The sequence below is a fragment of the Miscanthus floridulus genome, chromosome 8 (assembly GCF_019320115.1).
Source record: "Miscanthus floridulus cultivar M001 chromosome 8, ASM1932011v1, whole genome shotgun sequence".
Lineage (NCBI taxonomy): Eukaryota > Viridiplantae > Streptophyta > Magnoliopsida > Poales > Poaceae > Miscanthus > Miscanthus floridulus.
In genome coordinates this window covers 188,974,961-188,988,747 of record NC_089587.1, presented here as the reverse complement: position 1 = coordinate 188,988,747, position 13,787 = coordinate 188,974,961, and the positions used below count along the sequence as shown (strand labels likewise).

At 46.6% G+C, this 13,787-nt stretch overlaps 1 protein-coding gene across 1 annotated transcript; it reads left to right on the top strand.

The window, feature by feature from the left end:
• The first annotated feature begins 514 nt into the window (after window positions 1-514).
• On the top strand, window positions 515-2,398 carry LOC136474335 (transcription repressor MYB6-like). Its single transcript, XM_066471927.1, has 3 exons — window positions 515-759; window positions 1,196-1,325; window positions 1,425-2,398. Exons 1-3 carry the CDS (start codon window positions 621-623, stop codon window positions 1,972-1,974), a joined length of 819 nt encoding a protein of 272 aa, XP_066328024.1. The 5' UTR covers window positions 515-620; the 3' UTR covers window positions 1,975-2,398.
• Window positions 2,399-13,787: the final 11,389 nt, after the last annotated feature.

Here is a 13,787-nt window from a genome sequence, read left to right as displayed (position 1 = left end):
GTGGCGTCCTACCTCCCCGCCACCGCGAGCCTCCTCGGCGCGACAGGGAGGCGCGGGATCTGTGGCCGGCGAGGAGCAAGGAAGAGAGAGAGAGAGGGCAAGGGGAGATCGGGAGGAAGAGGGAGGGAGGGAAAGAGAAGTGACGAGGGGGGAGAGAGAGAGGAGAGGAGATATTTTTACCGGTGTACAGTGATTTGGGTTGTCCATTGGAGAAGATAAATTTTAGGTGCGGATCCTTTTTACCGTGCAACAGCCAAATCAGATAAATGGATGTTGTGTTTAGGTCGGTAATCCGTCATCATATCCATTGAGAAAAAAAGAAGCGTGGGGGGCAGGGGGCATCTCAGGCATCCTCCGGCGGCCTCCCGTGGTAGTGGCAGTGGGATACCACTGACAGCGACACGGCCTCGGCAAAGCCCGTGCTGGATATATATGTGGCAATAGCTTACTCCTTTGCCGCATCACCTTAGCTTACTCACTCACTACACATCGCTGGGGAGACAACTCGGGAGGATTAAGGATTGATTAGCTCTCTAAGATCACTGAAGTTGAAAGATTAAAGCTCCATCTCTCCTGACTTGAGGTAGACAGAGAGATAGAAAAGAGGGGACGAGGCAGGAATGGAAGGGCAGTTTGGTTGGGGAAGAGAGGAGGGAGGGTGGAGGAAAGGGCCATGGACGGCGCAGGAAGATAAGCTCCTGGTCGAGTACGTCAGGCAGCATGGAGAAGGGAGGTGGAATTCTGTCGCCAAGCTGACTGGTAATGAACACTGCTACTGATTATTCTCGTTTGTTCTGACAGTTTTTTTTTTTGAGGGAAACGTTTGTTCTGACAGTCATTTGTCTCTTTAGTTTTTTTTCCTTTCTTTACCAACTCACCATAGCCAACCTACCTGAAGCTGCAAGTTGCATACTTGCATTTGCTTATTCAGCTAGTTGATGCAGTCAAACCTCCAATTACATGGGAATTTAGATTATATTTATTCCCCTGCACACGATTGCCAACTTGCTAGAGGTCTATCGCCTCGTTCGTTTGGCTTATAAGTAGTACTTTTCAGCTAACGAACAATATTTTTCTCTCACAACAAATCAGCCAACAGTACTTTCAACCATGACTTATCAGCCAAGCAAACATGCCACGTGATTCTATTTTATACTCTTATTAGTCTTAACCTTGTCGATCGGGCATGATGCAGGTCTGAAGCGAAGCGGCAAGAGTTGCCGGCTTCGGTGGGTGAACTACCTGAGGCCCGACCTAAAGAGAGGCAAGATCACGCCGCAGGAGGAGAGCCTCATACTCGAGCTCCACGCCCTGTGGGGAAACAGGTAATAAATCCCTTCTCGCTCTCACCGATCAGCTGGTACCTTTTCAGTTCACCGATGATGATCAGCTGATCACGTTATGCTCTGATCATGTATACACAGATGGTCAACGATCGCGCGCAGCCTGCCGGGGCGGACGGACAACGAGATCAAGAACTACTGGCGGACGCACTTCAAGAAGGGCAAGCCGTCCAAGAACATCGAGCGCGCCAGGGCGCGGTTCCTCAAGCAGCGCCGCGAGATGCAGAGCCAGCTGCTGCTGCAGGGACAAGACCAACAGCAGCAGGAGAAACAGATCGATCACGACGACGACGACGATGGCGACGCCAGCAGGGAGACGGTGCCGGCGGCCGTTTCACTGGCGCAGCAGAACGAGGAGGACCTGCGGATTCTGCAGCAGGACATGGACGACCTGCTGTTCCAGTTCTGCCCAATGGCCACCTGCACCTCCTCCTCCTGCCTCCTCCCCGGCGGCAGCGCGTCGGCGAGCGAGGAGGGGTCCAGCGGGGATCACCAGCTCGACGGCGGCGCCACGTGGGGGTGGGGCAGTCTGTGGAACCTCGACGACGTGGTGGATGACGTCGATGGCGGCGCCTGCGGCTGGGACAGCAGCTTCCCATTGCTGCAGGATCAAGGGCTCGCTTTCTACTAGCAGCTGCTTGCCGTACCCTACAACTTTATATAGCCCGCTACAATTAGATGTTCTTTTCGTCTTCGACTGCTTCCTGCTGCGGCCTATGTGTGGAGGGTGAGAGCGAGAGGTCACTCTGATTGTTGCGTTGGAAAACGATGCAACACCAACCAAAGCCCACTTCGAGCGAGTAGCATGTCTTCATGACTTGTTTAGCTCGTCTTTAACCACTTTTTTCCCCGAGGGATGAGAGTTTTTTCTCCTTATAAGATCATGGTGTGTTGAAAGTGCAACTTAGCTCATGTACTTCCATTTTACAACCCACCCAAACTCAACATGTGTTTAGGTGCATAGTTATTTTGCCATGAGAGCATCTTCAAGAGTTTGGTAGTATCACCAATAATTCCTAATAGTGGAACTATTGTGACAACGTGGACAAGGGACCGAAGAGAGGGAGCGGGGTTCTAAATAGCCCGAAATAGCACAGCTATAGTTTCATTATAACTTTTTCATAGGATCTACTACTATGATATTGCTAATTGTACATCTATTTTGGACTGATGCCTCTTCTTTGAAGAGGGCTGAAGCTAGAACTTTTTTCATTATCTAAAAAATAATTGTTCAGCTATTTTCACTAATGACACTCACTACTGGAAACTACGAGTTTCCCTACGGGTTTTATTATTCCCTACAGTTTTCTATCAGTCTTAGGGAATTATCTGTCTCCCTAGGGTCCCATTCAAAACCGTAGGGAATCCTATATTTCCCTAGGAACTGCGTAATTTCGTCGGGAGCAGAAAGAGGAGTGGTCCTTCAGCAAGCCATGCCATCGCCAACGTGGAACCTTTCCCTAGCAGGTGGATAGAAAATCCTAGGGAATCAGATCGGAATCCTAATAATCTCTAGGGCGCCACTTTCTCCTGCCGCCGCCCAAAGTTCAGTTGCCTCCGTCTACGTCTAAAGCCAGCACAAGTCCACAACAAAAAAACGAAAAAGAAAAGAAAGAAAGAACACTCGTATTCTCTTCTCCCATCGAAGCACGCGAGCCGCCCGGCCGCCCCAGAGCGCTGTAGGGTCGAGATGGCGGACTAGAGGGGGTAAATAGTTCTTTATATGATTAGTCACGTCAGCTAACCGAAATAAGTGCGGAATTAAAACAATCGGTCTAGCCAAGACTATACCCCTCTATCTATGTTCTCTAGCACCTTGCAAAGATCCTAATTAAGCAACTAAGGTGCCGGGCTAGCTAGAGTTCACCTATCCAATTCTAGGAGCAAGGTCACACAAACCTATGCCACTAGTACTTTAAGCAACGAGTGAGCTCCTACACATGCTAGTAAGCAAAAGCACAAAGCCAACTAAGCTCACTAGCAATGCTCAATAACAAAGGCAACCAATGCCAAATCAGAGAGCGCAAATACTTAGCTACACAAACTAAGCAATATGACTAACAAGGTTACACAAACCAAATTAGCCATGCAAGGGAGCTACTTCTTATGCTACACAAGCAAGAAGATAACTAGTGAGCTACACAAGCTAACTAATTACAAGAGCAACTACACAAGCACAATGTATGTGAAAGTAATTACAAGTTTGTGTAACGAGGATGCAAACCAACAGGAAGAATAAAGTTGACACGGTGATTTTTCTCCCGAGCTTCACGTGTTTGCCAACACGCTAGTCCCCGTTGTGTCGACAGCTCACTTGGTGGTTTGGCGGCTAATTGGCATCACCCGCCAAGCCCGCACGTCGAGCACCGCAAGAACCTACCCCGAAAGTGAGGGTAGCTCAATGACACGCTTTACTAGAGTTGCTCTTCATGGCTCCCACGGAGCAAGCACAATGCCCCTCACAAAGCTCTTCTCCGGAGCACCACACAAGCTTCTTGCGGCCTTCAACGGAGACCACCACCAAACCGTCTAGGATGTGACAACCTCCAAGAGTAACAAGCACCACCAGTTTGCAACTCGATCACCTAATGCCACTCGACGCAACCTCACGCTGCAATCACACTAGAATCGCTCTCTCACACAATCGGATGATCACTATCAAGCATATGTGACATGGAGGGCTCTCAAGCACTCTCAAGCATGTACACAAAGTCTCCCAAGGTGCTCACAAGCCATGGCCGAGACTCCCTTCTATTTATAGCCCCATGGGCTAAAATAGCCGTTACCAGTTCACTGGGTGTTTTTCGGGTTGACCGGACGCGCTGGTCATATCGACTAGATGCAGGACCTCAGCATCCGGTCAACGGATGCTCACCACGTGTCACCTCTGTTCAACCTCAGTCGCTTGATCTCAACGGTAAAGTGATGACCAGATACAGCTATGAAAGCATCTAGGCCCCTAGTTGGATTTTGGTGATTAATGTCAATACAAGATTACTATGACTAATATGTATTTTGCAGAGGCAATTAAGTTAGGTCATGGTAATGGAGATCGATTGGGCAATCGAGGTTGTCATGCCCCTACGATGGAAATTATTTCGGTTTTCAAAGGATGGACGACAAGGTTAAGGATAACTAGTTCTAAGTGTCGATTGGAGTTGGAGAGACACTTAGAGTAGTTTAGGACTTTGTTTTTCCTTTGGCCGTACTAAGAAGGGGGTATGAACGGGTAGCTTGACCTAGTTGAGTCTAGTGAGTTAGGTGTGGTGCACACTTATTTAAACTAGCTCTAGGTAGCTCCTATGAATGCCTAAGATCCTTTGGAGCAAACTTCATTCACATATGTTCGAAAGTTGGAAGTGAATGGAGGGTCAAACACTGACCGGACGCTGGCTCCGGTGCGACCGGACGCTGGCCGCAGGGTCCGGTCAGTTCATTTGACCGTGAAGAACAAGTCTGGAGTGACCGGACACTGGAAGATCGTGTGACCGGACGCTGAGGGCTAGCGTCCGGTCGACTCCAGTAAGGGTCTAGACTTGGGAAAGAGTGACCGGACGCGTCCGGTCAGTGGTGACCGGACCCTGAGTATCTAGCGTCCGGTTGTTTACAGTAAGCATCCAAGAGCGACCGAATGCGTCCGGTCGGTACTGACTGGACCCTGACAGCGTCCGGTCATCATTTGAAAACTGTTCACAGGTTGAACTGACCGGAGCGTCCGGTCAAAACGATCGGAGCGTCCGGTCATCCCACAGAAGCTCATAACGGTTCGTTTTTCAGGCTGCCTTATAAATAGAGGCTCCACTTGTGAGTGGAGTAACTTTTGCTCATTCCAACAGCTGAGAAACACGTTTGTGAGTGCTAAGAAGAGCAAGGTCCTAGTGAGGTGTTTGTGATTTGAGAATCCAAGAGAGTAGCCTCACTAGCAAATCAAGAGTAGCAAAGTGTGCATCCATCTTCTCATTAGGCTTTGCGTGGTCAAGTGAGAGTTCGTGCTTGTGACTCTTGGTGATCGCCATCACCTAGATGGCTTGGTGGTGATCGGGAGTTTGGTGTTCACCCGGCGGAGCTTGTGGGTGACCCAACTCAAGTTGTGAGCGGCTTTGGGTGATTCGCCGCGACGGAGTGTCGAAGAATCAACCCGTAGAGAGCACTTGATCCTTGCGCGGATCAAGGGGGAGCTACACCCTTGCGCGGGTGCTCCAACGAGAACTAGTGAGGAGTGGCGACTCTCCGATACCTCGGCAAAACATCGCCGCGTTCCTTTTCTCTCTCTATTTACTTTGAGCACTTACTTTGAGCATTTACCTTGAGCAATTCAATACTTGTTTTACATCCATAGAATTGCTTGCTAGAGTAAGTTTGGAACTTAGGTTGCGAGGTTGTTGTGCATTAGTTTGATATAAACACTTTTCAAGGCACAAGGGGTTAATTGGGCTATCTGTAGGATTTGATTATTGCAAGAGAATTTAGAATTAGCCCAATTCACCCCCCCTCTTGGGCATCTTGATCCTTTCAATTGGTATCGGAGCCTCGTGCTCACGTTTTTAAGCTTAATCGCTTAGAGCAAGATGTCTCACGGGGATAGACCTCCTCCTATCTTTGAGGGAGATGATTTTCCATATTGGAAAATCCGCATGGAGGCATACTTAGAAGCTCTAGATGTTGGAATTCTAAGAGCCGCCTCTCAAGGGTTCCCAGCACCTAGGAATGCCGCACAACTTCAAGGTGATGAAGTGAATTATGAAAAATGGAATGCAAAGGCTCGCAACACCATCTTTTGAGGCCTTTGCAAAGATGTGTTCAATCGTGTAAGGAACCACAAAGACGCCCATGCACTATGGTCGGACGTTTGTGCGCTCCATGAGGGAACCAAGAGTGAGCGTGAGGAACGCTATCATCTTGTGATTAAAAAGCTAAATTCTTTTGAGATGTTTCCCAAAGAAAGTGCTAATGAAATGTATTCTCGATTAAATGTTCTTGTAGAGGAAGTCAATGGGCTTGGACTTACTCAAATGTCACCATCCGATGTTGTGAGAAAAATCTTGAGTGTCCTCCCCATTGACAAATATGGGCACATTGTGACCGTGCTACATCAAGGTGATCTTTCTGCCGCTACACCGACACAAATCTTGGGAAAGATCAATGCTCATGAGATGTACATGCACATCACACCACAAGATGGCTCATCCTCTACAAAGAAGAAAGAGAAGGACTTAGCATTCAAAGCTAGCCAAGACAAGGGCAAAGCAAGACTTGAGTATGAGAGCTCAAGTGATGAAGATGATGAAGAAAGCCTTGCCCTCATGGTGAAGAAGACCACCAAGATGCTAAAAAGGCTAAACAAGAGTGGCATCAAGTTTGATGGCAAGAAGAAGAAGTTCTTCACTAACTCAAGAAGAAAGCCAATCTCTGAGATGGATTGCTACAATTGTGGCGAACTTGGCCATCTAGCTCATCAATGCACGAAGCTCAAGAAAGACAAGTTCAAGAACAAGGGCAAGAAAGATGATTCAAGCGATGAAAATGAAAAGAAGAAGAACAAGCCATACAAGAAGAGAGATGGCAAAAAGAGGGAGTTCTACAAGAAGAAGAAGAGTGGCAAGGCCTATATTGTCGGTGATTGGCTCACGGACATTGATTCATCAAGTGGATCATCCGATGATGATAGTGACGATGAAAAGGTGGCCGCCATTGCTATTGATCTTGCATCTTCACCGCCATCATCGCTATCATCCTCTACACACCTATGTCTTATGGCCAAAGGTGAACACAAGGTAACTAAGAGTGATGATAGTAGTGATGATGAACATGCTAGTGATGATGATAGTGATAGTGATGATGATGACTCACCTACATATGATGATCTTGTCAAAATACTAAGAAAATATACTAAGATCATTAGAAAGAGTAGAGCTACAAATGAAAAACTTGATGCTAAAAATGACTCACTCTTAGCTAAGTGTGATACATTAGAAAAGGCTAATGATGAGCTCAAAGAAACAAATAATTCTATATCATCCAAACTCAAGGAGCTAAAATCTTCTAAGAAAGAGCTTAAAGATAAAAATGATAAACTTGAGTGGGTGCACAATGAGCTTATCACTAGTCACAACAAGCTAAAAGATGAATATACAACTCTAAAGATCGATTACGATACCCTTATTATTGCACAAGAATTCTTACCAAATGAGCCACATGATGCTACTAACCATGTTGTTAAGATTGATATAGCTACCTCATGTGATGATTTAATTGATGAAAGCATTGAGCATGGATCTAGTAGCAAAGGCAAGCAAGTGGTTCAGTGCAATGACTATGATGAGTATGTCAAGCTCAAGAGTGACAATGAGAAGCTCATGAAAGATCTTGAAGAGATGAAAAGTCACAACACCATCGTGCTAGAAACTCTTGATCATGACAAAGAGGTGATCCTTGAGAATGAGAAGCTAAAAGAAGAAAACAAGAAACTCAAGGAGGAGAAGAACAATGATATTCTCAAGGAAGAGAACAAGAAGCTCAAGATGGAGAAAGAGCATCTCAAGGTGGGATTGAGCAAGTTTGCTAGAGGCAAGCATCTCCAAAGTGAGCTACTCATGAATACCGTCATGAAGATGGATAGAAGTGGCATTGGATATATGGCAAATGTAGAGAAGAAGAAGGCTCAAGCTCAACACCAACAATCAAAGCCAAAGCCAAAGCCAAAGAGATGTTTTGAGTGTGGACAAGAAGGCCACTTTGCTCATGAGTGTCAAACTCCACCACCACAACCCTTGCCCAAGCATGCTAGACCCTTTGCTTTCAATACTCACTACATGCTTAGAAAAGATTCGAGTGGAAAGATGAAAGTCATGTTCTTAGGTCCCCCAATAAGAGTAGGCCTAAGAAAATTTGGGTGGCTAAGTCACTTGTTGAGAAGGTGAAGGGCCCTCAACAAGCTTGATCTCTAAAGCTTGAATCTCTTGTGTGTAGGTGAACTACAAGACCGGTGGAAGTCATTGGGTTATTGATAGTGGTTGCACTCAACATATGACCGGTGATCCTCGTATGTTCACCTCACTAGATGAAGAGGTAGATGGACAAGAGAAAATAACATTTGGAGATAATGCAAAGGGCAAGGTTAAAGGATTGGGCAAAGTGGCAATCTCAAATGATCATTCCATCTCCAATGTGCTCTATGTTGCTTCATTGAGCTTCAACTTGCTATCCGTTGGGCAATTGTGTGATCTTGGCTTTCAATGCTTATTCACCGAGAATGAGGTTGTTGTATCCAAAGTAGATGACAATCAAGTGATATTCAATGGATTTAGATACAACAACTTATATCTAGTTGACTTCACCTCCAAAGATGCAAACTTGAAGACTTGCCTATTCACCAAAACAACACTTGGGTGGCTATGGCATAGAAGACTTGCTCATGTTGGGATGAGCTCACTCAAGAAGCTTATGAAGAATGATTTGGTGAGAGGATTGAAGGATGTGAAGTTTGAGAAGGACAAGCTTTGTAGTGCATGTCAAGCCAGCAAGCAAGTTGCAAACACTCATCCAACCAAAGCTTTCATGTCAACCACAAGAGTGCTAGAACTCCTACACATGGATTTATTTGGACCAACAACATACAAGAGTTTGGGAGGAAATCTCTATTGCCTTGTGATTGTAGATGACTATTCAAGATATACATGGGTGTTTTTCCTTCATGACAAATCCAAAGTTGCATCTTGTTTCAAGAAGTTTGCCAAGAGAGCTCAAAATGAATTTGAAGTGAAGCTCAAGAAGATAAGAAGTGACAATGGCAAAGAGTTTGACAACACAAATATAGAAGCTTATTGTGAGGAAGTTGGAATCAAACATGAAGTCTCCGCAACCTATACTCAACAAAATGGTGTAGTTGAGAGGAAGAACCGGACTTTGATCACTCTTGCAAGGACAATGCTAGATGAGTACAACACCCCTGAAGCTCTATGGGCGGAAGCAATCAACACCGCATGTTATGCATCCAACCGCCTATTTCTTCAAAAGTTCCTTGTCAAGACACCATATGAGTTGCTCAATGGGAAGAAGCCGGACGTCTCCTTCTTTAGGGTGTTTGGTTGCAAGTGCTACATCTACAAGAAGCGGCAACACCTAGGGAAGTTTCAAAGGCGTTGTGATATTGGTTTTCTTGTTGGTTACTCATTGAAGTCCAAAGCATATAGAGTATTTAATTATGCCACCGGCTTGGTTGAAGAAACATATGATGTGGAATTTGATGAATCTAACAGCTCCCAAGGAGCACATGAGAATCTTGATGATGTAGGTGATGAACCATTGAGGGAGGCTATGAAGAATATTCCGGTGGGAGACATCAAGCCAAAAGATGATGAAGATGATGTACAAGTCATTAACCAACCTTCTTCATCAAATGTACCACAAGATGGCGAAAAACTTGGGAGAGTAGAAAATGAAGATACTCATATCTCCCATGAGCAAATGGTGGCACAAGCACAAGATGTTGATGCTCCACAACCTCCTCCTCAAGTGGTCAATAGAAGAAATACACCTCTCCTACAAGATCATCCACAAGATCTCATCATAGGGAGTCCAACAAAGGGGGTGATGACTCGATCTCAAAAACTTACTTTATTTATTGCTCATCACTCTTTTGTATCTTGCTATGAGCCTACCAAGGTAGAAGAAGCTCTTAAAGATCCGAATTGGATCAATGCCATGCATGAAGAGTTGAACAACTTCACTCGCAATAAAGTTTGGAATCTTGAAGAGCGACCAAAAGGTACAAGGGTCATTGGAACAAAGTCGGTGTTTCGCAACAAGCAAGATGATCAAGGTGTTGTTGTGAGGAACAAGGCAAGACTAGTTGCAAAGGGGTTCTCTCAAGTTGAAGGTTTAGATTTTGGAGAAACCTTTGCACCGGTTGCAAGATTAGAAGCCATCCATATCATTCTTGCATATGCATCACATCATGAAATGAAACTATATCAAATGGATGTGAAAAGTGCATTCTTAAATGGCTTTATTAATGAACTAGTCTATGTTGATCAATCTCCCGGGTTTGAAGACCCTAGATATCCTAATCATATTTATAGGTTGTCCAAGGCACTATATGGGCTTAAGCAAGCCCCAAGAGCTTGGTATGAGCGCCTTCGGGATTTCCTTATTGAGAAGGGCTTCACCATTGGGAAGGTCGACACCACACTATTCACCAAGAAGCTTGATGGACATATCTTCATTTGTCAAGTATATGTTGATGATATCATCTTTGGATCAACAAATGAAGACTCATGCAAAGAATTTGGTGAATTGATGTCTAAGGAGTTCGAGATGTCAATGATTGGTGAGCTTACATTCTTTCTTGGTTTTCAAGTCAAGCAAATGAAAGAAGGCATCTTCATCTCTCAAGAGAAGTACACAAAAGATCTTCTCAAGAGATTCAAGATGGATGAATGTAAGCCAATCAAGACCCCAATGCCTACCAATAGACATCTCGACCTAGATGAGGGAGGTAACTCGGTTGATCAAACTCTCTACCGTTCTATGATTGGTAGCTTGTTATATTTAACCGCATCTAGGCCCGACATCATGATTAGTGTGTGTATGTGTGCTAGGTTTCAAGCTAGTCCTAAGGAAACACATTTAATTGTCGTGAAAAGAATCCTTAGGTATCTTAAGCACACACCAAGCATTGGCCTTTGGTATCCCAAAGGAGCTTTATTTGAATTAATTGGCTATTCTGATTTGGATTACGCCGGATGCAAAGTTGATAGAAAGAGCACATCCGGTGGGTGCCATTTGCTTGGTAGATCACTTGTGTCTTGGTCCTCCAAGAAACAAAATAGTGTGGCTTTGTCCACCGTCGAAGCGGAATACATTGCCACGGGTGTTTGTTGTGCACAAATATTATACATGAAACAAACTTTACTAGACTATGGAGTAGTTCTAGAGAAAGTACCTCTTTTGTGTGACAATGAAAGTGCGGTAAAACTTGCAAATAATCTGGTTCAACACTCTCGCACCAAGCATATAGATATCCGCCATCACTTTCTAAGAGATCATGTAGCTAAAAATGATATATCACTAGAAGGTGTAAGATCCGAAGATCAATTAGCGGATATCTTCACTAAACCGCTAGATGAGGCTACTTTTTGTAGATTGCGGAATGAGCTCAATGTACTTGATTTTAATAACTTCACTAAAAATTGAGCTCGTGTTGTCCCTTGCATTCATTGTAATATACAACATGTTTAATTTATGGTAATGCATATAGGGCTTGTCTAACATGGTTAAGATAACCGCCAAAAAGCGTGTGAAGAAGCTTAACCTTGGATCAAACTTGACAAGCAACTAGATTTACTTACAAGTACTACATATGCATGAATGTTGTTTTGTCGTTTTGTTCCATTTGCCCTCTTGTTGCCTATTTTCTTAAAAAGAATTATAGCCTAAGGCAAAATATTTTGAAAAATATGAGGGTTTGAGAGAGGTCACTCACATCAGTCCCAATTGGTGTTTATTTGGATCTTATTCATGTTGGGACTTGATTGGGAAAAGGCAGCGCGAAGGAAGGTTGAAGGTTTGCTAAAAAAGGTGCACCGGACGCTGCACCAGACGCTGCTGTTCAGCGTCCGGTCAGATCACAGGAGGTGAACTGCTACTGAAGGAGTGACCGGACGCTACGTCTGTGCGTCTGGTCAGGAAGGGTTCAGCGTCCGGTCGATCGAAGGATGATCAAGTTGTACTGACCGGACCCTGCCTGCGTCCGGTCATGGACCACCAGACGCGTCCGGTCCCGATTCCAGAGGATTTGGACCTCTCTAGAATCGACCGGACGCTGGGTGGTAGCGTCCGGTCGCTACCACCGGAGCGTCCGGTCAGTGGATCTCGCGCGTCTTAAGGACTCTTTTCTCCGTTTCCTTTTCTGTCACGATTTGGGGGATTACTTAACCTACCCGCGTCCTCTGTCACCCGCCGTGACCTAGCTCAAGCCGCCGCCGCAGCCTAGCCGCGCGCCACCTGCACCTGTCACCTCACGCCTGCGCTGCCGTGCCCTCGTCTCGCCATGCCACCGCGCTCGGCCCCCGCTCGCCAGCCGCGCTCTAGCCGAGCCCGCAGCCGAGCTATGAGCCCCGTCCTCGCGTGCCTCCACCGGCCCGTCGCAGCCACGCGCCGCCGTCCCGCGCGCCACCGCGCCTGCTCAGCACCACACCGTGCTCCAGCCTCCTCGCGCCCCAGCTCGCCGCTCCACCGTCGCCAAGTCTGTCCGTCTTTCACGCCGAAGTGCCCTAGCCCTACCATCCCCTTGATTGGTAAGGCAAGCTTTATTTTTCAATCTTGATCTTCAATGGTGACCTAGATCGATTTGCAGTCTCTGATTCTCCATTACATTCAGGACATTTACCCTAACCCTAGCCCGGTTCCGAGGATCCCCCGCGTGACATCTTATCTATTCTCGGTTCGCGGATCGTCAGGTAGAAAGCCATACGATTCAATTTCGCATCTACATTGCTTTCTCTATTAGGGTTTCGCATCTATTAGACATATGGTATTTATTTGTATATCCATCTATTCTATCGTGCAGCGAGTCGGTTCCGTTGTGTTTCATCTGGCAGTTGGCAGTCAACTCAGAGCCAAGCTCGCGAGTAAGGATCGAGGCCAAGCCTCGAAAGCGGCAGTTTGACAGTTGATCTTCATCAGCGACAGTTCAACATCTTGTCAGTTCAGATGGCTCGCACCAAGAATGTTGGTGGTGGCCTAGGTGATGATGATCGGAGGCCCCCGCCTCGCCAGCCAGCCGGATCTAAAGGCAAGTCAACCAAGCAGGTAACATCCAAGAAGCGGAAGTACCCCGATGCAGAGACAGCGAGAGCAGTAGCTGTTGCGGAGGCCGTAGAGCGTGCCGAGAGAGGTGGTACCCGCAGCGGAGTTGTTATTGCAGATCAGCCAGTTTCACCCATAGTCAGAGCTACGATCGAGGATGTTGAGCATCGTCACGGTAGTCCAGCTGGGACTGCCACGCTTGCAGGACGACAGGTTGCCATTGAGGAGGGTCCGTCAGCACAGCAGTAGCCCCCACCAGCAGAGCCTCAGCTAGCCCAGGAGACTTAGGAGGGTCAGGAGACCGAGCCGGCACCTCAGCTACGCCGCTCGAGTCGTACCAGTGCTGCAGTTCCACCGAGGCCAGTTACACAGCGCAGGGGTTCACGCCCTCCGCCCAGACCACAGGGTCTGCCTCTAGTGGTTCATCTCGACTTGAGGGCCACTATAACTAGGCAGGTTCAGCAGCTGCAGTTTGTTGAGTTTGAGGTTTGGTTTCCTCCGAGGAGGGATGAGAGAGCAGCTGAGGGGTTCTACACGCCACTGCAGGAGGATTTCTACAATGCATATCTTAACAGTGGGGCAGTGTTCAGATCACAGAGGGTCTGTCAGATAGAGTCCATTGTGGCAGCAGCCGGA

Bases quoted from the DNA above. Each gene is read 5' to 3' on its own strand.
- LOC136474335 (XM_066471927.1), top strand. From the start codon at position 621: ATGGAAGGGCAGTTTGGTTGGGGAAGAGAGGAGGGAGGGTGGAGGAAA. The intron at 760-1,195 runs GTAATGAACACT...GGCATGATGCAG, and splicing joins TTCTGTCGCCAAGCTGACTG to GTCTGAAGCGAAGCGGCAAG. The intron at 1,326-1,424 runs GTAATAAATCCC...ATGTATACACAG, and splicing joins CACGCCCTGTGGGGAAACAG to ATGGTCAACGATCGCGCGCA.